Consider the following 24363-nt stretch of genomic DNA (forward strand, 5'->3'; position numbering starts at 1 on the left):
ATAATCCATTATTCTATATGCACGCCCCCGCACAGAGCAGCATGCTAGCTCATCACATTAACATAATTCAAATTGCACACACCATCACACCACATCGGCGACGTGTGCCAGCGGTGCGGATTTTAGATACATAAATTAAACAGGTCACGTTCCGATCATTCCATTATTGTCAATTCATTTCACATTATTTTATATCGTTGTTTTTATTTAAATCTTCAGTTATGTTTTTTATTGTTTTGTGTAGAAATTATTTTCTATTATGCTATTTAGCATAATTAAATTAGTATACATTATTGTCATTTCGTGAGGAAAAGGCCTACCTATTTGCGAATGGTCTAGTCCGACGACGACAAAAAATGACAGTTGTTGTTTTCATTTGATCTTTCTTTACATCAATTCATAAAGGCGAATTTTAAGCTAATGTAAAATGGTATGTAATTCAAAAAAGGTAAGAAATTTAAACATACAACTTCATTGATATTATCATTCATTCTTTTCAATGTGATCTGATAATAGAAACAAACATTTTATATGATATGAACATCCTGGTGGTGTGTGGATTCATTATTGCCATCCATGTTCATCATTCATAAAGAGATGTGGGAGATGAGGCAACACAATGCCATCATCAATTCATCCGGTTAGTGGTGGTCGTGTATTAGGTCGGCTAGGCTAATAATATGATAGTATACGTCTAGTCTACATATACAGTAGTAGTAGTAGGATGCATCACATTAGCTATATATCACTAAACATTTTCTTTAATAAATCTTGTATGCGAAAGTTATTAAAATTCAGAGTATTAACAAATATATCCACAAAACTTTTTTATTTTGTTTAGTCAGCAAAGCATGCATAATGAATTTAAAATACTAGTACATTGTTATTAATAAGATGTAGTTATGGGATGATGTTTCGTTCCAAAATCAATTAATAAAACTTTATAATGTACTAGCGTATGCGCACACAGTTGTTCTATGCCGCAAGTACTTATGTACGCTGCCTGTACACATCGATATTTCAAATATGCAATTACATTTTTAAAATATAAAAAAGCGTTGAACGTATTTTGTTGCTCCTGTGTACTTTACATGCATTAATGGCTCACAATTTTGACACAATTTGATCTGCATATCACATGACTTCAATCCAATGTCCTAACTCTTTATATAAGAGCTCTAGGTTGTGTTTAAAACAGCTGCCCTCTATAAGTACAGTAGGCCAAACTATATATACTAATTACTATGCTATACAGTACTATAAATGATGTCAGCCATAGGTTACACATACACACACACGCATTTAACATCTCGTACCACATTTTCCCCAAGATTTTAATATTTGTTTGCTCAATCAATTATCCTTTTTAAAAATTACAAATTAATATTTTAATTTTGATGACGTCATAATAGTGTTAACGGTTCCCATAATCCCACCTATGCTACACTGTATGTAGTTATTATACCACTTTACTATGTATTGTGTATACTATGACACAAAATAGACAGAATTCAACATTAAAAAATAGTATTTTCTTCAGGTCATAATGGAATAATCTTTTATTTTTAATAATTTAATTTATTCTGTTGATGATAAGAATGATTGATAAAGAATATTTGATTTGAAACGATACTCAAAAGTTTTGAAAATGTATGAATCTGAAAAAATGTGTTTAAAGGGCTTTTTAAAATGGTTGAATTAGCTAGTTCCCAATTTTTTTAGGAAATGGCATAAAACCAGTTTGATGTTTAAAATTTCAAACTGGTTTATGCAACCAGTTTAAAGTTTTATTTTTCATGCCTTAAGGCCAATTTACACAGACGAGCGATAACGGTAATAAAAATATAGAATCTATGTTATTCCTTATGACCATTTACACACAATACAGAGCGGACGGACGGTTTCCGCTCAGGATAGATACAGATTCTATACTATGTGGGACAAGCTATGCGGTTTTCTGCTTACCGTTACCGCTCGTCTGTGTAAATTGGCCTTTAGGCTCCTTTTACCACCCCTTCAGCATGCTTTATGAACCCAGTTTAGATGCTCATTACATTTACCTGGCCATGCACACAATAAACTCACATTGCTTGTTGATTCTGGTCCCTTCATTTCTGTTGATGTTTTCTAATGCTACTGTAGCAAAATACTTATTTTAAATCTATATTATTCTATAATTTCAGGTTTAAATTGAATACTGTAAATATTTGACTGAGAGGTCCAGTATCTTTCATAGAAATCTGCTCTATTGATAAGGATTCAATGTGGTACTAAGTAGAGATTCTGTGCCAAGTTCATTTTCGTAGCTCATTCAACAACTTACAACAAAACATAAAAAAATGGGAGGTAAAACTCGAAAGCAGAGCTCCACCCGTGCGGATGAATGCCCAATGACGGACTTCGGAGCTGATGAAAATTCAAATGACGTTGAATGGGTAAATAAAGAATGGGTGAAGAAACTATTTCGAATTGCTGCCATCTTGAGTTTTTGTTCTGTCAGCATGAATACCCCACAAACATTTGAAGTAGAGCCATCACTTAAATATGTAACTTTGAGTTTTGACATTGTCATCATGATTCTATTCACAGCGGAAATGATTGCTAAATGCCGTTCTCGCGGATTATTAAAGGTATGAAAAAACAGTCCGTAGTTTTTGTATTTAGATACAAATTATAGTAAAATGATTTAGTAAATTTTTATTTTTAACATCAGCACTAGCATTTTTAATATAAATTCTAAACTTCCAGTCACTGGGACCAGAATTTTTACCTAATTTCACCTCATTTCTAAATTATATTATTTATTATTATTTTTATTATTTAATATTTAAATGTACACTTGGTAAATAATTAACATCCAGATCAAGAGAATTTTATAAGCTTCAAATTAGGAATAAGAATACTTTTCACATTATGAAGCTAAATAAAATAAAGAAATTATGTCTGTTTTTAGAATAATTGTAAAGTCTATGGTATAGTATACTGTAGACTACAGTTATACAATTACAAATCAGAGATTCCACATGTAAAGTCAAATTTATTGGTATAATAAATTCTTTTTCTATAAATTGTGTTAATTTCAGGGAGATAATCCATATCTGAAGAATCGCTGGTGTATATTTGACATGACAATGGTGCTCCTTTTATGGGCATCAGTTATTTTACAGGTAATGTAACAATTAATTTATAAAGGTATTTGTGTTGTTGATACAGTTAGGGCCTGTTCGTAGGGGTTGAAAATACCAGCTTATTCCAGATTTCCGTTCGCGTGACCCAATTAACTTTTGCCTCAGGCTACAAAAAATTCGAGGCAAAATGTTCACCAAATTTGCAGGTTATTTCAGCGATAATCCAATTATACTCGGCCTTCGAGGATAATAAATCTCCGATAGAGGCAATGTGTCAAATTGTGACAAACGTTCGCTGCCTAGGCCCGTCATTTCTCCTACGAAGCTCTTCCATACACGCTTCGAGAGCGATCGTCAGCTGGTGCTGTCCTTGTTGGTGTAGACCGCTTAGTAGGCCTAGCTGGTCGGTGGTGTTTCGTGTAACATTGGGCTCAAATTCTTTGTCAAGGAGTAAAATAATGGTCGTCAGGAGAAGGCATATTTCGGCAGGATTATTGGCGTTAAGAGACATAAGGTTTGTCGCAAGGATAAGCAGTGTAAAAGGTAGCAAGTAATTGTTATTGTAAAGAAAGATCGCGAGTAAAAAATATACAACACGAAACTAGCGTGCGAAAATGGGGTCGTAGGTTGTAAAGACAACTGACCTTAAAACGTAATTTCCGGTTTGTGATTCGTCGGTTAAGCATTTAAGCGGTTAAATATTTCAAGTACGAACAACGCTCAATTTATAACCCGAGGCATGGGTGAAATTAAGCGCTTATTTTAACCACCGTACGAACACGACCTTAGTATGTGTCGCACTCAATACCATCGTGGTACTGTACCTTCAATGTTTCTTTAATTCAATTTCCCTTTTTTGTGGTCCTTTTTGACATCAATGAGTTAAGTATACTGAGTAGAGAGGCTACCTAAAATAAATAAATTAAAGACTAATGTATTCTTAAAATGGTGTAACTCACTGCTACTAGTACCACAGTAATATCTATCAACGTCTACCGGACTGATTCTTGATCCTTACAATTTAGTATTATGCCGCTATAATTCTCTCCTTTTCGCCTAAAAACACTTGTTTTCCCTCTTGGCGATTAGTGAATGTCTGCTCTCTAACGTAAAAATGTTACACCCTATCTATGACATCTTGATTCAACTTAGGCCAAAAAAAAAAATGTTTGTGTTTGTCGTGTTTTGGGTAAATCTAAAAAATGGGTAGGTCGGTAGGAAAAGTTTTTTCCCCAGACCAAAAATGTGTTGCCGGCACAAATAAACAATTTGCACAAATGATACAAAAAGACCATATTTAACAACACTTTTCATAGCACCCTAGGCTCAGGCTAGCTATAAATATTGTCTCAACAACGGCGGAGGTGAAATATATTCGCCAATTTGGAGAAGACGACATTTTTTCACCATTTGGTTTCACAATTGCCATTTGGCTCACAAAAAAAAAAAATGCAAACCTTCACTTTCGTCAATTTAGGGTCGGTTGGGCGTGGCCAACACAAACATTTTCTTTTTTGGCCTTATCATTATAATTTGTATAAAAATGGATAATGTAACGTAAAATCATTGGTTTATTCCAAACCTATTGTTCATTCTCATCTCAACCTTGGTGACAATATGTTTGATCAATGAATGTTGCAAAACCTTCATTGATGCTATTAGTATTACAGGGCATTTCAAATAATCTAGTATATTGTAAAACGTCTTTTGTTTTATGTTTTGCCAAATCGTGTAACACTAACTTCATGTTTAATTGGATCTGAAACAATTGTTTTGGGCCATTTACTGAAAATCTGTCCTTCTGCTGATGATACTAAGCCCTGTAATTAGATGTCAGGCATTTTAATATGATATTAACATTTTATGAGTTAGAAAAATTTTGTTTAAAGATTCTAAATATGAAGAAGATAGTGAGTGATGCAGTAAGCATTGTACGTTCACCACGCCCATTAATTATGATTCGAGCATTTCGTGTTTATCTCAAGGTTAACATGTCCAGAGCCAGAATGGCTATAATTTTCAAGTATGTATATTTTTTAATTGTGAAAATGTTTCTATATTAATTTACTTTAATTAAATTTACTTTAAACTAATTAAATTTTTTAATAGATCCTACAAATTTAATGTTATCTTATTGCTTTTTCATTTTTACTGCACCTTAAATTAATGGACCTTTTTGCACTATTAAACACTTAAATAAGAAAAAGTAACCCAATAAACATTCACAGAAAAACTGTTGGTATCAACTGACCTATAGGCTCAAAGAAGTACAATCATTTTTTTAATTAATTTTACTGATATTTTGTTGTATGATAATGAGATACTGTACTTTATATCAATTCATTTTATTTTACTAATATTTTACAGACGTTCCGGTCAGCAAGTATGGAGTGTTGCAATTTTTCTTATATTTTTTTTAGCTTTGTATGGAATTCTAGGCGTGCAGATGTTTGGAAAATTGTCATTTCACTGTGTAAAAAAAGATGCAAATATTAGGTAAGAGAATTCATTGTGATATTCTATGTTCACTAATGCAATAAAATGTAATTAACCTAATTGGTTGTAGATAAATTCGGTTTTACGAGTGGGTGCAGAATGCTATCCAGTTATAAAATCTTGATAAGTTGCCAACTTTCATAAAAAAAAAAAGCACAGGACAAAAGGACAGGATACCAAACTTGACATATTTATGTAATTTATATTTTAAAAATATTTTTACATAGCTACATACTACAAAATATGTAATATATAATGTGCGTGGCTTTAATGACGTCATTATATTGTGAAAGTATGTTTTTCTCATGTTAGTGGTATTGTACATGTCCTAAGCTATAATTTGATACCAAACTTGACATATTTATGTAATTTATATTTTTTGTTAAATATTTTTACATAGCTACATAATAATATTAAAAATGGGCGTGGTCAAAATAACGTCATTAAATTGTTCGAATTTTTGGGCACCCCTTCTAGAATTGTTAGTTAGGTCCTAACAAAGGTTTCTGCCAAGTTTGGTGCTTTTGTCACCAAGTGCACAAAAAATGTGCTAAGCGACCTTACTAATAGATCGCATGTGTTTGTTTGTTTTGACAAAGAAAGTTAAAACCTTGAAAAGAAATGTACCTCAACACAGAAAACATGTATCAAAAACAATGAATCAGTAGATATCATGAACAGATGGAAGAATATGGCAGAAATATTTTTGAAAAATTGGATGAAAAAGTTGAGTATGCAGTTAGCAAACTGTGGTGGTGCATGCCATTTTATGACATACAGTAGGAAGTTGATCATTGTTATGGATTATACTTGTCAAGTTTCATTGACAATTTTCTATTTTAGTAATATTATTATTAATGAAAATGGAGATAAATTTGCAATTAAAGATGTTGAAATTGTTTTTTTTTAGCTATTTAGAGTTGAGCGATTTAGCAATACCTGATACCTATTGTAGAAGTGAAGAGCATAGTGATTGTCCTGAAGATATGGAATGTCAAGATATTGAAACATTACCTGGAAACCTTAAAGAGTTTAATGGCTTTGATCACATAGGTGAGATTTACCATTATAAAGAATTTTTAAAAAGTAAAATATTATATAGCCTATGTAAATATGATGTGATTTGTTGAAACGGGTGCAGGTCAACTCGGCCCTAAACCGTCTCGGCCAAGTCAAGTCGGCCCCACGTCAAGTCGGCCCAAAGTCAACTAGGCCCAAAGTCAATTCGACCCCAAGTCAAGTCGGCCTCAAGTCAACTCGGCCTCACGTCATCTTGGCCTCAAGCCAACTCGGTCTCACGTTATCTCGGCCAAATTATGAATCAGTCAACTCTGGCCCCATTAAAGTATGAAATGCAAACAGTGCTAATAGTTAATATTATAATTGCAGGATTAGTAAGGTTAGGTCTACACATAGGTCTAGGCCTAGACAAAATAAAACGGAAAATTCAATATAAATTTTTTGTTTGTTTAATTGATAGGTAGGCCTAGTATTTATTTATATTATATTAATATTATTAGCTATGTTTGTTAGTAGGCTAGCCTAGGCCTATTTTGACAAGGATGTTTCCACAATGAATCGAAATATTCTTTGATATACCTATATTAGATAGATATTATTAGATTACAGTAACAAAAAATGTTTATAAAAAATTATATATTTTATAATTATTAATTCGCTTCGCTTTTTGCGTTCCATACTTTATTGGGGCCGAGTTGACCGATTAGTTTTTGGCCGAGTTGACGTGAGGCCGAGTTGACTTGAGGTCGAGTTGACTTGAGGCCGGTTTAGGGCCGAGTTGGATCGAATTCGCTGAAACTGCATCACATGACTACCGCTCTGAGGATTGTAATTGGTATATGTCCTCGTGGATGTTTATATTGATTGTTAATTTTGTGTTTTTATCGTGTCCCTGTCATTAGACATAACAATTCTGGTGAATTGTCAAGTTTGATATTGACTGTGTAAATTTTGTGTGGCAACTTGCGTTTCTGGACAAATAGAAAAAGGCCATACACATGGCTGCAGTCGCATGCTCAAATTTGGGTTGGTGATTACTGACCGGTCAACCGACCGACCAACAAACCGACATAGTGAGTTTTAGAGTCGGGGGGAAAAATTATTTTAAGCTATTGGATCTTATCCAAACACAGCTCCAAAGATGGAGAAGATATGTATAATGTGTATTATCAGCATTTATATATGACAATGTTTTCTTTGTAACAAACCAGAATGAAATAAATAATTCTACCACCATTGACGTATTGTGTTTTGTGCAGGTAAGAGTGTATTTACAGTGTATGAAAGTGCTTCACTTGAAGGATGGGTATACATCATGTACAAAGTAATTGACAGCTTTGCTCCTTGGATGGGATACTTATTTTTTGTCACAATGGTTTTCTTTCTGTCCTGGTTGGTGAAGGTAAATGTTTGTTTACTACAGTATTGTACAGTTAAATTTAAAAGTCTGCACTTTGAAACAGCATTCTCTGCTCAAATTCAGGAAACATTTAAAACACAATCTTTTTAGTCTTTAAATAAAATAATGGTTAATAATGTGATTCTAAAATATAATTTATATTGTTATGATTATTTTGCAGAGATGCCTGTATAAAGGTGTCCCAAAAAGGGGTTCTATTGTGCTGTATATATTGTTTTGCTTTTATATAATTTCATAGTTCTACATATAGTTTTATTTATAGCTTCTAATTAAAGTTGAATCTTTTAATAGAATGTATTTATTGCTGTCATTGTTGAGGTGTTTGCTGAATTAAGAACACAGTTTCATCACAACAATAGTAAAGATGCAGTTGGAGTGTTTGGCTCTCAGGTAATAGTGCTTTTCTTTAAATTTATTGAATTACTATTTTCCAAGTATGTCACACATACAGTCATAAGTGTAATATACTAAAATACTTAAAACTGTGAACAGAAGTGGAAAAAGGAGGCATAGCTTTTTTGGAAACATAGAGGCCCATAGTTTTAATCAGAAACTTTAAATTCAGAAAAAATTAACTACTTGGAATGTATAGTATTAGTACAGATTAACTATTTTGTCCAATGTGTCAACGTTCTGAAATAATCAAATCTTCATTTAATGTGATATGCTTTTTCAACCTATTAGATAGGAAATGTTTGAACCATGGTATAATAATTAAATTGCTGGCTGATAGACTGACACAGAAATAAAAAAAATGCAAAAGGTATAAGAGAATTGTTTCAGTCAAGCAAGGTATAATAGAAGAGTGTGAGAATTAATATATATTTTCAAGATTTGGCCACAAAATTTTCCATCTTGAACATGCTCTAAACACATCGTGCAGATGCACCATTATACTTCTAGGCTATATATAACTGTCGTCCAGCAATCATTCAAAATGTGCCTATAACTCCTGGAAATTGACGTCAAAACTGAGATAAATATTGTAATTGTAAATTTCATTAATTGCTAAACAGAGCATAGTTATTAGTTTAAATTTGATAAATCAATTGCTTATACATAGGCTTACGATATGAACAAGAACTGGAAGATTATTATAACCAAGTCAATTACATTTTTTTCAGTTGCTAAATGCAGTATATAAAACAATAACTACATATTAGATAGCGAACAAAAGACCCGCTCTGCTTACGCATGACATTATATCACAAAATCACATGTATGTTTAATTACAGAATCAGAGCCATATATTGAAAGAGTTACGACATTGCGTTCACAGATTTTAGAAAGTCACGTGGGGTGCACACCGGCCATTTTTGTGTCCAACTATGCCTATGTAGAGTATGGAGTCAAGTCCTTTGCTTTAAAAATATATAACGTTCACAAGGCTTTAACTATCAAATTTAATATCAAAGAAATAAATTTTGTAAAGGTTTTTATAATAAAGAAATTATAAAGTTACTGCGAACATGATTGTAAAAAACAAAATGTAAAAACAATGCATTACTATATAGAGAATCGCTGTACAAACTAAAGGCGCATGCGTAGAGCGTGCATGGAGCGCACAGAGCCATAGTTGTGAAATTGAGTGGATTCAAGCTATTTTTGTTAAAATCATGTTCGCAGTACAGTAACTTTATAATTTTATTATTATTTTAACAAAAACCTTTAAACAAATTGATTGTTTTAATATTAAATTCAATAGTTAAAGCCTTTTGAATGTTATATATTTTAAAAACAAAAGACTCAACTCTATACTCTACATAGGAATAGTTGGACACAAAAATGCCTTCTAATCCCTTCAAAGTCGTAACTCTTTCAATATATGGCTCTGTACATAATGACATTGCAGCGCCCTCAATACACAACTATTCATTACCTTTGCCACTCTCATGCCAACAACTCCACCAAACTGACTTGTGAAATTCCAGCAAATAGTAGAATCAGGTAACTTGGCAATGATTGTGCTTGATTCGCAACTAGTGTCATTACTTTTCTGTCCATCTCTGCATGTCACCCCAGATCTGCGATGGCAGTATTTACATAATTCTTATCTTTTCTGCCACCTTCTTATTAGATATGAATCAGAACCATGTTTTTTGTGTCCGTCCAGACCTTAATCTTTGAGGATGGTTGGTTTGGCCATGTGATCACCAAATGAAACAATATATAATATTATAGCAGTTGATTCTCTATTAAAGGGAACCCAAATAGTATCCCCTTATGTATCCTCTGAATAGGGGTTGGCTGTAGTGTTAATCTTATATTGCCCCTCATTCATTTCACATAAAGTGTCCCCTTAATAGCGGTGTTTTCTGAATAAGGAGTTCTTCTATATTCTTTTATTGAATTGTAATTGTAAAATACTTTTACAGATATTAGAAGCAGAACCAACTGAACTGAGTCCCTGGAAGCTAGTCAGTGTTGATGAAGATAAACCTCAAGGCGTAGCCCCACACTTTTGCCAGGTCATTCTGAAATCTAGAAGTTTTCATTTAGCTATTCTTCTGGTTGTTGCTATCGATGCTGCATTAGCTTCTACATACAATTTATTTTTTGCTGATGATGAAACAAATCGGGATCAATACCATTCTATGCTCTATCGGCTTCAGGTACAGTACATTTTATTACTAAATTACTAACTTAAGGCACATGAAGAAAATATTCACACATTTGCATGACTAGAGGGAAAACTTTTTTCTAATTGGTATAAAATGTCAATAACTGATGGGGTGCCAATTTTTCTATGTTTGTACATGTAGTGTTCTTAATGTTATGTGCTAATACTACCTGGCATAACATAAATAAATATAATTGTGTGTGTGAAGGAGATGCTTATCACAATTGTAGTAGTTCACATTTTAGAGGTGTCACACCTTTATTTTGAAAAAAATCTTTATATTATTATTAACATTATATTATAATGCATAGTAAAGATATTAATATAAATGGTAGATTTGTTATACTTAATATCATAATTTACACAATTCCATTTGTCTTGTAAATATCTATTTGCCAAATGATTTGAAATCATATGAAACACATTTTTAGAACCTTTTTTCATCAACAAACTCTTATATTTCATAAATTGTTCTATTCATAAATTGTTTATTGGATGTGATTATAATTTGTTATTCTATATTATATAACACCTAAATAAATTCCTGTCATTTGATTGGACGATTGTGGGTCACATGGCGTGCAATAGTACGCACTATTAAATGATCGTTTAATAGTACTTTTTTAAACATTTTGTGTACGAAAAAAAAACGTTTTGCGGATGAAAAAAAATTTAGAATACAAATATTACTGTGAAATACAACAGCGCCACCTATCGTCCTGCCTCTGTTGTTTGTAAACACCACCGCGAGATATGCAACAGCAGCAGATTTTTGTGTACGATTTGGAGATATTATATGTACTAATTTCATTCAAAAAGGCATTTAAATTAGCTTTAGAAGATCGTTTTTAGGATTTTGATTAATTAATGGGGACATCCCTACAAGACGTGGAATTGTAGGAAAAACCATAATTAGCCAAGATAAGTTCCAATTGTCTGTCGAAGTTTTGCCTTTCAGCCAATCTAGTACTAGGCCTACTAGTACTACTAGGTCTAGCCTATCTAGGCCTGTTAGTATTAGGCTAAGCCTAGGTGTTTTATCCTTGCTAGGCCTAGGATTGTTTGGTCGTTTGTTGACATAATTAACACTGAAGTAGGTGTGTTTAGAAAATCCATGTAAATATAACATTTAATATAATATTAAAAACCAAATGTTACGGTTTTAATCACTCTGAATGAAATGTAGGCCTCTTGGCTAGGGCTACCTTATATTTGATTCAAATGACAGGAATCTATTTAGATGTTATATAAAACAAATAATGAATGTTTTATATTCGTGTAATTTGGTGAATGATGAAAGGTTATATCAACTCGGCGTTGCCTCGTTGATATAACCTTTCATCATTCACCTCATGCCATTATTTGTACCTTATTCATTATTTGTACATACTATTAGTATCTATTATTATTATAATCTTCTTCTTTATTTCTTTCAGTACAGATTTTGTGTAACAATATTATATCAAAAGTTCAATAATCTTTTAAATAATTAAATTTATTTTTAATGCGCTTTTCAGCTTGATCACTCATCCGTTATTTTATTTTTATAGTTAATTTTTGTTCTTCATACCCTATGTCGTAAATTGTTTTTATTTCTGAAATTGCAAATATCGATGCTCATTGTGCACTCTTCAATGTGACCCTTAGGGGAGAAGAATGTTGTTGAAAAGATGTAACATCTAAGTCCACAGCGCCTTTGATCACTTGTTGCTGGAATTGGCGCTTTACAAATTCGTATATTATTATATTTTGAATCTCTTAGAGCTCCATGAACGATTTTAATATTATGGGTGCCAATGAGTAATCAGATATAAGTTTATGTGACATATTTTATTATTTATTTTTTTTCATTTCATTTTATTGAATATCAAAATTCCAGCCAAAGGCTGAATTACATTATACTTACAAATATAAAAACATTTAAATCAGGCATAAAACAGTTATATAAAGAAGTTCACGTACAAACCACAAGAAAAATCAAACATATTGCCCAGGAAAAATACATATTTTTATCTAAAATTTATCTACAAGTTAAACATTTTATTAAATAAGTAAGGGAAGTAAGAAAGTTGGTAATTTATTTACAAGATTATACAATTTGATATAATTAGAAAATGAAGAAATTATTGAATTGTTAAATGATTAATTTATTTGTACATATTCACAAATGTTTAATTCATTATTATATAATTTGTCATAATTTCTTTAATTTTGGTTTATCTCTCATTAGGTGTGTAAGATAAAGCATAGAGCTATTAGTATCGGTTTAAAAAATCTTTCTTTTCCTAAGACTAACAGAAACCAATCCTTAAATTGAATAGGTATATAATACAATCTGAAGCAAATTTATGACATACAGTTCCGCGGCGTTCATCTAGTTGTTTAATCTATATATAAATTTACGTAAGAGCAAAATTCGGTAAATCGCGCGTTATTTCTAGAATGTTTACTCGATGGTATATAAAGTTGGTTCGTACTTTCGGTACTGATTTTAACCGCCTGATGTAACCCTGTTTACTAATTAAATTGAGTTCGATAATTAGTTATTGACGATTAAAACGAATTTAGGTTCAACGATTTGGCCCAAATAGGGGTGTTTTTCGATCGTGGTATACACTGTCTAATGGATGTCCGTCTTGAAAAATACCCGCAGACGATAATACGAGGATGCTTCGCATTTTCCTATCTCCTCCTACGATAATTGTTTTTAATGGCTGAAAACCGGTTGAACAGCTCGAGTACAGCATCATAATGTTGAAGACAGGCCGATTTTCTTTAAAAAATACTATTTTGATAGATTTAATATACGTTTATACAAATGTATTGATTTGCGATTAATGGAACATTCCAATCTCTGTTCCACAAGTGTCTATTCCCTCAGGCGTCGTAAAGGCAAGTACTGTATACTCATAACAGAAATTCGATCCATTTTTTTTTCAATCTGTGCTGCAGAGGTTGGATATAAATTTTTTTAAACGGATAAAGAGCTAGCGTTTTCACTCGCCGTATATTATGTATAAATCTTTATTATTGCAGTTAAACCACCCACATCATCACCCTTCCCTCACTGGCATGAGTAGCGTTGTAAAACCAGTAGAGGATAGGCCTACGGTACATCACATGCCCTAAACGCAGAACAACTTTGGTGGGTAGGGTAGGAACCAACTTAAGTATGAATTGGCTCTAAGAAACAATTGAAAACCATTAGGCCTACTAATTAAGTTGAGTTAGATAATTTAATATTTATTGACGATTAAATCGAATTTATGATTTTCCCCGAATAGAGGTGGTTTTCACAAATTGTTTTACATTATATAAACATATACACGTCGTAGTGATGTATCGTTACATGTAGGGCCTACTGTACTATTTCAATCGACTAGGACGGTGATAGTTTCAACAAAGTATTACATCGCAATGTTTTACTGTGTTTAGTGGTATATTATTTGTAAAACATGAAAACAATAATAATAATAATAATAATAATAATAATAATAATAATAATAATAATAACTGGTACTTGATATAGCGCATTATGCTGAAAGCCTCAATGCGCTTTACAAAGACAGAACAATTTAGAAATTTACAAATTAAAAAGTGGGTTTTGAGGAGAGATTTGAAGACACTGGTGGAAGTAGCCTGACGGATTTCAATAGGCAACGCATTCCATAGAGAAACGGATGCCGAAGAAAATGAACGATTTCCATAAAACTTAGTGGAAGGATGAAATATATGGGCAAGAAGAGACTCAGATCTAGATCTCAGAGACCGCTTAGGAACATAAGGTTGAATAAGTTCAATTAATATTTCGTTACTAAATGGATAAAGAATAATATTTAAAAATTGTTCCTCTTTGCACCCATCCTCTTCCCCATCCCTCAACCCTAATGTTACATACAAAACACAAATTAAGTTTGTTTAAATTTGACTTAAACAATTGGTCTCATTTTGTGACAAGTTTCTCTTTCGGAAGTAATTCCCATGGTGCTAATTTTAGTTGAGTACATAAATCACAGTGTCTATTTATTCGTTCCTGTAGGCTGTAAACGACATGTATTATTGTCCTGCGATACGTACATTTGAAATCGCCAGTTTTTTAACGCTGAAATTATTATGTATTCGAGAACCATCTGTGGGCACGACCTAGAACATCAAAAACGGTTAACACTAAGGTACAGATATAAATATATATAAAAACATAGATCAGCATGCCATTAACAGTTTCAATTTAAAATGTATATTAATTAAACCGGTAATGCAGGCTGTTCAAGAAGTAAACACATAATCTTCCTCTTAAAATAACCAAGTCTATCATTAAAAATATCAATATGATTGCAATTTAGATTATTAAATGTATATGGTAGTCTATGAAAAATTCCCCTCCTGGTACAGTCGACACGACTATAAGGAATATGCAATAAATGTCTATTACGTGTACGACCAGGGACATTTCAACTAAATAGTGAAATTAATGAATAGTCATATTTATAATTTAAAATATTATATAAAAAAGCATATCAGATATCATTCGACGATTGCTGACAGAATCAATGGAAAAGGCAAAATTAACACAGTTATAATAAGACAGGAATCACACAAACTTCCGTTAAACAGTGTCGATTCGACGAGCCTGACATGGATAAATTGAATTGAAAATTACGGAACAATATTTAAGGTGAGGACGTATAATAGTTTTGTATAAAGATAAAAGTGCCCTGCTGTCGTTCATAAACCTACAATTTCTCCATATCAAGCCCATCATTCTTCTATTAGCTTTTGACAACACACGATTAATATGTGAACAAGAATTTAATTTACTATCAATAAAAATACCTAAATCTTTCTGTACATAAACCATCTCAAGATCATGTCCATTCAAATTATAATTGAATAGCACAGGCCTTTTTTTAAGTGTTATAGATAAATATTTGCCTTTATTACCATTACGTTTTAGCTCCCACTTCTCCGTCCATTTCACAAGACCATCCAGATCCTCCTAAAGTAAAAAAGCATCCTGTGGAGTGGTAATTACAAGTTCAGATCGTTGGCAAACAAAAGAGACTCGGAATTATTCCATTTTTAAGGAAGGCCGTTGATAAATAAATTAAATAAAGGCGGGCCTAAGATTGAGCCCTGCAGAACGCCCGATAAACACGGGGAGCCAATCAGATATCTCTCCCCCAATGACAACATGCTGTTGTCTATTAGTTAAATAGCTTTTAAGCCATCTTAAAAGTGAACCGGATAAACCAACTTTTGAAAGTTTAAAAAGAAGCAAATCATGAGAAACGGAATCAAAAGCCTTAGAGAAATCGGCGTAAATCACATCTTGCTGTTAATTGCATCGTATGATGTAGCAAAAAGCAGTGCGAGGTTGGTTTTTTTTGTGGCCTGTTCTGCACGATTCATTTTTTTAGCCACCACTAAATCAGAATGAACAAATGTCATGTCACATCCAGAATCTATCAAAATTTCACAATCACATCCTTGATTAGGCCTCTACAAATGTAAGGTGTGCGTTGCTTTGAAATATTGTCCTCCTTTGTAAAAAAGAAGCCAAAGAAGAAGAAAAAATCATTCAATATGGCCTCCTTTTTAGCACCGTCTATAAACCAGAGGTTATCTAGCGTCAGAATGTGAATTATGAAAGTTATCAGGGGGATTATTATTACTCTTAACTGTAAATTTCAGGAGTTGTTTTCTCCTGATTGATTCTATTTTCATTTTTTCTAGTTTGAAACTTTTTTTTCTCAAAATCTACACCTTTTCTAGCCTGAGAATAATTATTTGCTAGTTCTGCAGCATTTAAGATAGAATCAGGTTTATGTTGTTTAACCTAAATTTGTACCCCTGTGGCATAATATCTATCAATTGTTGTAATATAACAATTTCGGCTAAATCATCTTTGCTCTTATCAGCAGGTCCACTTAGTATTAATAAATCTTTCAAGCTAACATAGTCATTTCTCTATAACCTTCTTCACTTTTCTTTTTAATTGACTTAAACCTTTGCCTATATGTCTCTTCTACCTATGTAAAATTGCTTTCTTCACCTTGTCATACTGCTTTCAGTCACTGGTAAACTGGTCTTGCTTCTAATCTAGGCCAATGTCTTTAGGATGTAAAGTAATAAACAATATAGTGCCATTTTTTAAAAAAGAAGCTTAAGGGTGTCAGATCCATGGTCCACAATACGTAAAATATCCAATAAATTTACCATATTGGACAAAGTAACAGTAACACCCATTATAATAGGTTCTCTGCTATAAGAATTATTATAAACCTATATTCATTAGTATTCTGACATTTTGAATTTCAAAATGGCCTCCATTTAAAAAAAATGGATTAAATTTCTTATTAAAACATGTGTAAGCTATTGTTTTGTTTTGGAGAGGATTTTGTAGAGATGAATTTAAGCCTAGCTAGCTAGGCTGTCGAGTAGACAGTCTAGCTACTATATGCCTAGCTTAAAATTAATAAGCAATTTGATTAAGATTATTATGCTGTTGTTGTCCGTGCAAATCATGATGTTACATGTAAATTATACTGACATTTTATCTGAAATATTACTTGGGCCTTAACAAATTTTATTCATTGTCTGTATAAAATTCATTCACCATTTTTCGACACATAATTTACCAAAGGGGAGACATTTCACCAACGCGTTCACCTGCGACTAAAATGTGACCCCTAACTCAAACCCTGAAAATTCTGGCATAAAAATTCACGATATTCATTTACAAGTTCAAACACTACAAGCATACGTGCATATTTAAGTTTACTACTCATCACATCGGGTTTTAAAAATATATATATAATAATTTTTATTTTATAATAATGGGAAAAGAAAAGAATGTGGGTTAGTCCCACTACAGTGAAAAGTTTTAAATATAGAAACTTAGGATAATTATGAGGAAAAAGGAAATAAGATAAAAAATAAACATATTACTGATTAAATTGTATAATATGGACTGTGAATGACAAGAAAAAAAATTACGAAATAAATAGAGTTTAAGAAATTTGATGATGTAGAATTAAGAAAAGTATTACTTTTATTGTATTAATCTTGATATTATATTAAGATTAAATAAATGCGAGTCAAAGCAAATTATAAATATCTATTATAAAATTATACAAGATTATGCTTACTTTGATGTTTACAATTAAATTATGTATGTCAAAAGAAAAAATGTCAAAAGAAAATTATGTTATAAAGATTTATATAAGAATACTGTATAACATATTAATGAAAATGTTATTATATTACACATTTACTATAAAAAATATATATCTATATAAAATATAAGTTTAAAATTATTAATATGAGAAGTTGCTATAAATAAAAAAACAAACAACAACAAAAAATACAATATGTCAAAAGAAAGAATAAGACGTAAAAGATGTTTAAATTTGTTTTATTAAAAAAAATATAATGCATCTATTTTAAGCAATAAAAGTGGGTGAAATTCCTACAAAAGAAAGAAAATCCTGAATTTTTCAAACAGTCGTGTTATTTAAAATGTCATGACTTAGTATAGCAGGTTAGATTTTTAAAAGATAAAGAACTCGACCCAGTGTACGAGAGATTGTCTAGTTAGATGATTGTCTGGCTTGTGCCCACAGGATAATCCAGTAGGTTTTAGTCCAAAAGATATTCTTTATTTAAGTTTTTTGTTTATTTAAAATAAAATGTTTTTAGATTTACCCATACTACATTAGAATTATAAGAGCAATTGTAAATATTTTCTTTTTCTTTTTACATATTTTTTAACCCTTCAGTCAATTACCATGAAGCTATTGTGTAAATAATATTGAAATATATTTTCGAGAAATAGTTAATGAATATGAATGGAAATAACTTTTAAATTTTGTTTGTTAAGTAACATGGGTTTACATGGGTAACATTGGTCTAGATCAATTGTTTAGGCATATTTGTTATTACGATATCTACCGTCTGGTCTTTTTTTAAGGTTGCATTCACCATAGTGTTTGATCTAGAGATGTTGTTTAAAATCTGTTGTCTTGGTTTTAATGGCTACATGAAGCGAGTATACCACAAAGTAGAAAGTGTATTGGCCGTTGGTACTACCTTGCACATCTTATCTGAAAAAAGGCTTTACCACACTCAACTAGCTTATTTTCAGGTAAGAAAAATACCCTGTTTTTTTAGATTTCCAAATTATTTAAGCTGTAGAGCATTTTTTATAACAAAAACTCACTAAATTAAAACACTATATTTTGTAATAAATATGGTAGTAATATTTTTTGTTTTCTGGAATAGTGCTCAAGGTGCTATGAAAACCAACAAATTATAAAATAAAATTAAGTGATAATGGAATAAAAACAGAGATCTGTATACGATATTCACCATTGCACCATTTACTGAAGTGAACAATATATATGAGTTTGTTCTTGTTATCATACTGTCTACAGAAATATGTTTGAAATCAAATTGTTCTTTTTTTCTAAAAGAAGAAAAAAGTATGGGTCAGAAAATGTCAGAACATCCAAATATACGTTTTCAGAATCTATCATTGATTTAAAATTGTACTTTTTAATTGATTATAGGTATTTAGATTTATACGATTGATTAAGTTGTCACCTACTCTTGAAGATTTTGTTCATAAGGTAAATTGATGTTATGTGCTTCAATATGTATTCTAATTAATACTAACTTTTTACCAAGAAAACTAGAATCGTTAGGGAATAAGTCATGCTAATATAATAAAAGTATAGTACATGAAAAATGTGTGACAAAACTCTTTTTAGCAAAGAGCAATACATACATTTTCGGAGTGTATAATATTCAGTTATATAGATTTATGTATTTGTTCTTTCTTTCTGAACTGAATTACACTTTCAATACAAATGTACTGATTTCGTGGAAAGTGGTTCAGTGAATACAACATAATTAACAAAAATCATAATATAAAAATTAAAAATAAAATAAAAACTTTTTACTATGGTAAAGGTAAAAAGGTGATTAAAAAAAAAGGAAAACTTGATTTGAAAGATTTGAAAGTAGTAAAGGACATATTATGAAGTTTTTAGATTATTGACAATAATATTTAACAAATGAAAGAATAAGATATATTAAATTTCAGATTCTAGGTCCAAGTCGCAAGCTTGGCACATTAGTGGCTTTCACTATGACTTCATTAATAATTGTCTCTGTTGTGAGTCTCCAGTTATTCTGCTTCATTGATGGTCTTGATCAGTTTCAAAATTTCTTTAAAGTAAGTTTGGATTCCAAGTTTAACTATTTGTCACTTATTTATTATTTAACTCTTAAATGCTATGTGCAGCCAAGACATTTATATTGATCATACATTTTAATAATTATCAATCTATAGTTTATCCTATGTTTCATGATATTTTGTGTGTTTGGAAAATAAGCACTTTTTATCAGTGAAGGTATAATTCAAATTACCCAATGAAATCAAATTACTGTACTGTATATTATTATAAATAGAATATTGCTATTAATTATATTTGTCATATTGTTCTTTATTAATTTTAACTTTTACTTTTTCTTTTGTTTTTTAATTTTCCCAGCCTTAAATTAATTTTGTTACACATGCTGTTACTTTTTCTCCTAGGCCCTTATGTCTATGTTTCAAATCCTAACACAAGAAGGGTGGGTTGAGGTTAAAAATTCAGCTTGGCATGCCAGTGGCATCAAAGAGCAATTTCCCATAGCCTTATTCTTTGTAGCATACCATCTTTTTGCTGGTGTGGTAAGTCACTTAATAGTATGCGCTATATTTGCATACTAAAAATATGATGAATAATATAACATGCTACTGATGCAAAATTCAAAAATAAAGTGCACATTATAAATATGAATGATTCACAATGGTAATTGATAGAGTGGACATGGCAAGTATCTCCATAGCCTCAAATCATAATTTTCTTATCTTTAGTTCATTCTAGAGTTTTGAAATGTTTTTTTACTGATATTTATTATTAAACAATGTTTTATATTTTACTATAGTAAAGCAACCACAAAATGTAAACAATCTAAAATAAATAATACATGGCGATACTTCCTAAATTGTTCTTGCTCTTTTTGGTAACCATCATTTTTTGCACTTTGTTTTGGGGTTTATCTAAACAATAGCAGTTAAAAAACAGTTACAACTAAAATTATGAAAGCATGAAAAAACAATTGTTTTTTAATGGCTAACAATCAATGGTCCAAAAAAAAACATCACTCACTTTGCTTAAAATCAACACAGTGTTTATAAAAATTAACAACATTAACTTATTTAATGTTTAACGTTATCAATTAAATAATGAAAAATATTTAAAGAATACACTGTATGGTAAGTGAGTACTTGTGAGAGATGTTAGGTGAACACTTAAGTTTTGGATCAGCTTAGAATTAATCATTCAAATCAATAGTTTACTAAATCAATAGATAAGCCATTTTAAACATCATTCATTGAATCCAAACATGCTATATTTAAATGCTGACAATGATTTGGTGTAACTTTGAAATAAATTTATTATTGTCTGTTTAGCATTACATAGACCACTTCAGTTGATAACAGTTCAATACCATTTCTATGTTCTGCTTTACTGATTGCAGTAAAGTTTTCTTAAGAATAATTTGAGAAATAATTAGTTTGTCAATCAAAATATTTGTCTATAATTTGCTTTTTTTTTGATGAGATATAATTACAAAAACTAATACAGTTGGGAGTGGTGTATTGAGAATAAATTACATTGTATTTCAGCAATGGTGAATGACTGATAAAAACAGAGAAAGTTTGAAGTTGATGAATAATATAATTGTTATAATATTCAATGAGTAACCAATATTTTCCACATTTTTATGTATTTGAGCTGTTTACTAAGCGTATGTTTGTTGATTGCTCTCTCCTCCTCCTCCTCCTCCTCCTCACCTCAGGTCTAACTCTGCTGATGTTAAATCATACCACTTTTATTTTGTGGGATGCTGAACTGTTTTTCTCTAAAAACATGCAGAAATTAGGATTATTTATCGTTTGATTATAATTCATTGTAATAAATGAGGATGATTAAATTATTGGTGGTTTTTTTCCTCACAACAGCTGCTGTCAATATAAAATAAAAGCATTTAAAAGGATTTCTCACTGAAAGATATTTGGATTAAAGTAACATTAAAATAATTAAAGTAATAACTGAAAACAATATTATATCTAGCTTTATCACATGCTTCAAACGTGTTTAACTCAGTTTAACTATTGTGATTTGCTTCTAAGGTGGTTAAAACTTATGTACTATTTAATTTTTTCATTGACTCATTGGTTTATTTCTATTCTTGCATTCTGCTCTAAATTAACCAATATAACATTTATTAAATTTTTCTCTAATAGGCCTTCATGTCCATGTTTCAAATATTGACCCAAAAGGGATGGGCAGTGGTTATGTACGAGACAATGTATCAGACATCCACAACCTTCAACCTCCTTATTGTTATCTACTTCATTATATACCATCTTTTCGCTACCATGGTAAATACACGGAACTGCCTCTACAGAGGGCAATGATCTCGTCCAGGGGCTTAAATTCAATAATGTGTCAAATGCAATGGCCCCTGGTAATAACTGATCTGTGTCAAACAATGTCATACTATGGCTTGTCTCACCATCAAATGGTTTTGTTAAATAATGTTTACAAATTATTAATAGATCATTGTCCTCTGGTGTGAAACGAATGGATTGAAGAATGCTTCAGCAAATTGCTGCATGAAAGTTTATAGCATCATTGCATGATTCATGATTATATACTATTGGTTTTACATTTGCCTACTTTTGCATGGTATATAAAACACTGACATTCACTAGTATAAGTCTATTCACAGCATTTTACTATTTTACTTGATGTAGAATTATGTTTCAAACAAACTTGGTGTACTGTAGATTTATTTCACCACTACACATTATTATTTAAAGACACCTTCCCTACAATTTGTGACGTTTTGTAAAAATAATACATATATATTACTTTAAAAACATTAAACCAGGTCATTCCTTGTCTTAAATGTACGTTTTATGGTAAATTATGATAAAAAGTGAGAAACAATGCACTACCTAAGTAGCTCACGGCGACTGACCTCTCATGGACGGTCTTTAGGCCTAGCCTAGCTAGGCTTAGTTTTGTAGGCCTAGCTGGTAAACATCGGTAACGTACAAACATCGTACGCTAGCTATATACCTAGCCTGACGTTGTATAGTTGCTGCATTAATTGTCTTTCTATTTTTGCCAGACTCCGTTGATACAAATTGGGGAAAACCCGGTATTTTCGCTGAAAAGATAGGAGTCTTCCATTTGTTTTGGCCTCGCGATCGATCGAAAAGTGGGTTAATTACAGAAGAAAAGCAGAAATATCAATCCGCGTGCAATGCATTTTGGGATTTATAGCGGGCCGCTATAATTATTAGAATCAACTTATTTTTTACATTTTTAACCGTTTAAAGACGAAAAAAGTTATCGCAATAGGACCATATAGTATTATTTTTACATTAAATATAGTTTGTGATCTTAAAATAGATCTAAAAAATGTAGTGAAGGTGTCTTTAACAAACCATTTAAAATAGCAATTGTATATGTAACAGCAAATTGGAGCAACCAGCACTTGCCTCAGAACAAATAATAATTCTCCATATTATTATCTCTTCAGGTATATCTTGCCTAGAATGCAAAAATGTTCAATTTAATCTTGTTGATGTTTGTAACAACTAGAACTAGTGTTGCTCCACCTCAATTAAGTCAGACTTGCATACCATAAAATCCCATTTTTCTAATGATGTCTGCCTATAAAGCATAAAATTATGATTTGAGTCTTGGTTGTGATTTAATTTGCTCTTGTAGATTTCCTCATTGTTTCATATTATTGTCCTTCAACATTCACTTTCCTCCTGTTTATAATTTCTTTCTTAAAATTCATATAAGGTGGTGCATACAAAAGTTGAAACTGTAAATCTCCAAGTAATACAGACACAGAACAAAGTCTAACCACCCGGTGGCATACTGAAAATTGATTGATTAATTAATTAGATACAATAAAGATGGGGAAATCTGAAAATGAGAAACAGCTGTACCAACCACGACTCAAACTCAGAACCTATCCATTAGACCACTGGGCCTTCAAATTTAGTTTGATAGAAACAGTTCTCAATTGTAAGCATGCGCAACAGAGATCAAATCGATAAAAACCATATCTTTCAGTATAAGTAAGTACGGTACTGTATATTATACAAATACTGACTGCTTAGAGGTGAATTATAACATTTGACATCCCAGAGGGAATAATATTTTTCTTGGATGATTTGTTATGTCTAATGACGGGAACACCGAAATTACATGAAAATTACTCAATCTTTAGTATATAAATAAATGGAAAGAGTGAAACCATATAGCGATACTTCTGAAAAAATATTGTGGAATATTATTAAATATAAGAATATTCAGTGTCACTCAAATTCCAATTTGTTGGCTTATATACAGCCATTAGTATTCATTATAGACTACAAAAAGATTCAACATTATAACAGAATTCAATCATTTCAAATTAAGTTATCATGTGTACAAGATTGTATTCGTTTCGCAGTGTCTATTACAATCAAAACCCTATAATAAATAGAATAATGAGTAACATGTTACAATTATTCATTTTTTCATCTATTTATTTCA

General features: G+C 31.3%; 1 protein-coding gene across 7 annotated transcripts in view; it reads left to right on the forward strand.

Annotated features, from left to right (window-relative positions):
* Positions 1–350: 350 nt before the first annotated feature.
* The window catches only part of LOC140048760 (sodium leak channel NALCN-like), a 90556-nt gene continuing 66543 nt past the window's right edge, over positions 351–24363 (forward strand). For 3 of the 7 annotated variants that reach the window (XM_072093535.1, XM_072093537.1, XM_072093541.1), the window contains exons 1-14: positions 351–448; positions 2184–2630; positions 3084–3167; positions 5018–5151; positions 5496–5624; positions 6535–6677; positions 7904–8046; positions 8356–8454; positions 10440–10676; positions 18654–18827; positions 19252–19311; positions 19788–19919; positions 20283–20420; positions 22044–22181. In XM_072093535.1, the coding sequence (XP_071949636.1) occupies positions 2340–2630; positions 3084–3167; positions 5018–5151; positions 5496–5624; positions 6535–6677; positions 7904–8046; positions 8356–8454; positions 10440–10676; positions 18654–18827; positions 19252–19311; positions 19788–19919; positions 20283–20420; positions 22044–22181 (1902 nt within the window). In that variant the 5' untranslated portion in view covers positions 351–448; positions 2184–2339. Of the gene's footprint in view, positions 449–2183; positions 2631–3083; positions 3168–5017; positions 5152–5495; positions 5625–6534; positions 6678–7903; positions 8047–8355; positions 8455–10439; positions 10677–18653; positions 18828–19251; positions 19312–19787; positions 19920–20282; positions 20421–22043; positions 22182–24363 lie in introns of those variants that run through there. The other 4 variants (XM_072093536.1, XM_072093539.1, XM_072093538.1 and 1 more) reach the window with 4 other exon arrangements.

Source organism: Antedon mediterranea, chromosome 5, assembly GCF_964355755.1.
Source record: "Antedon mediterranea chromosome 5, ecAntMedi1.1, whole genome shotgun sequence".
In the NCBI taxonomy this organism is placed as follows: Eukaryota; Metazoa; Echinodermata; class Crinoidea; order Comatulida; family Antedonidae; genus Antedon; species Antedon mediterranea.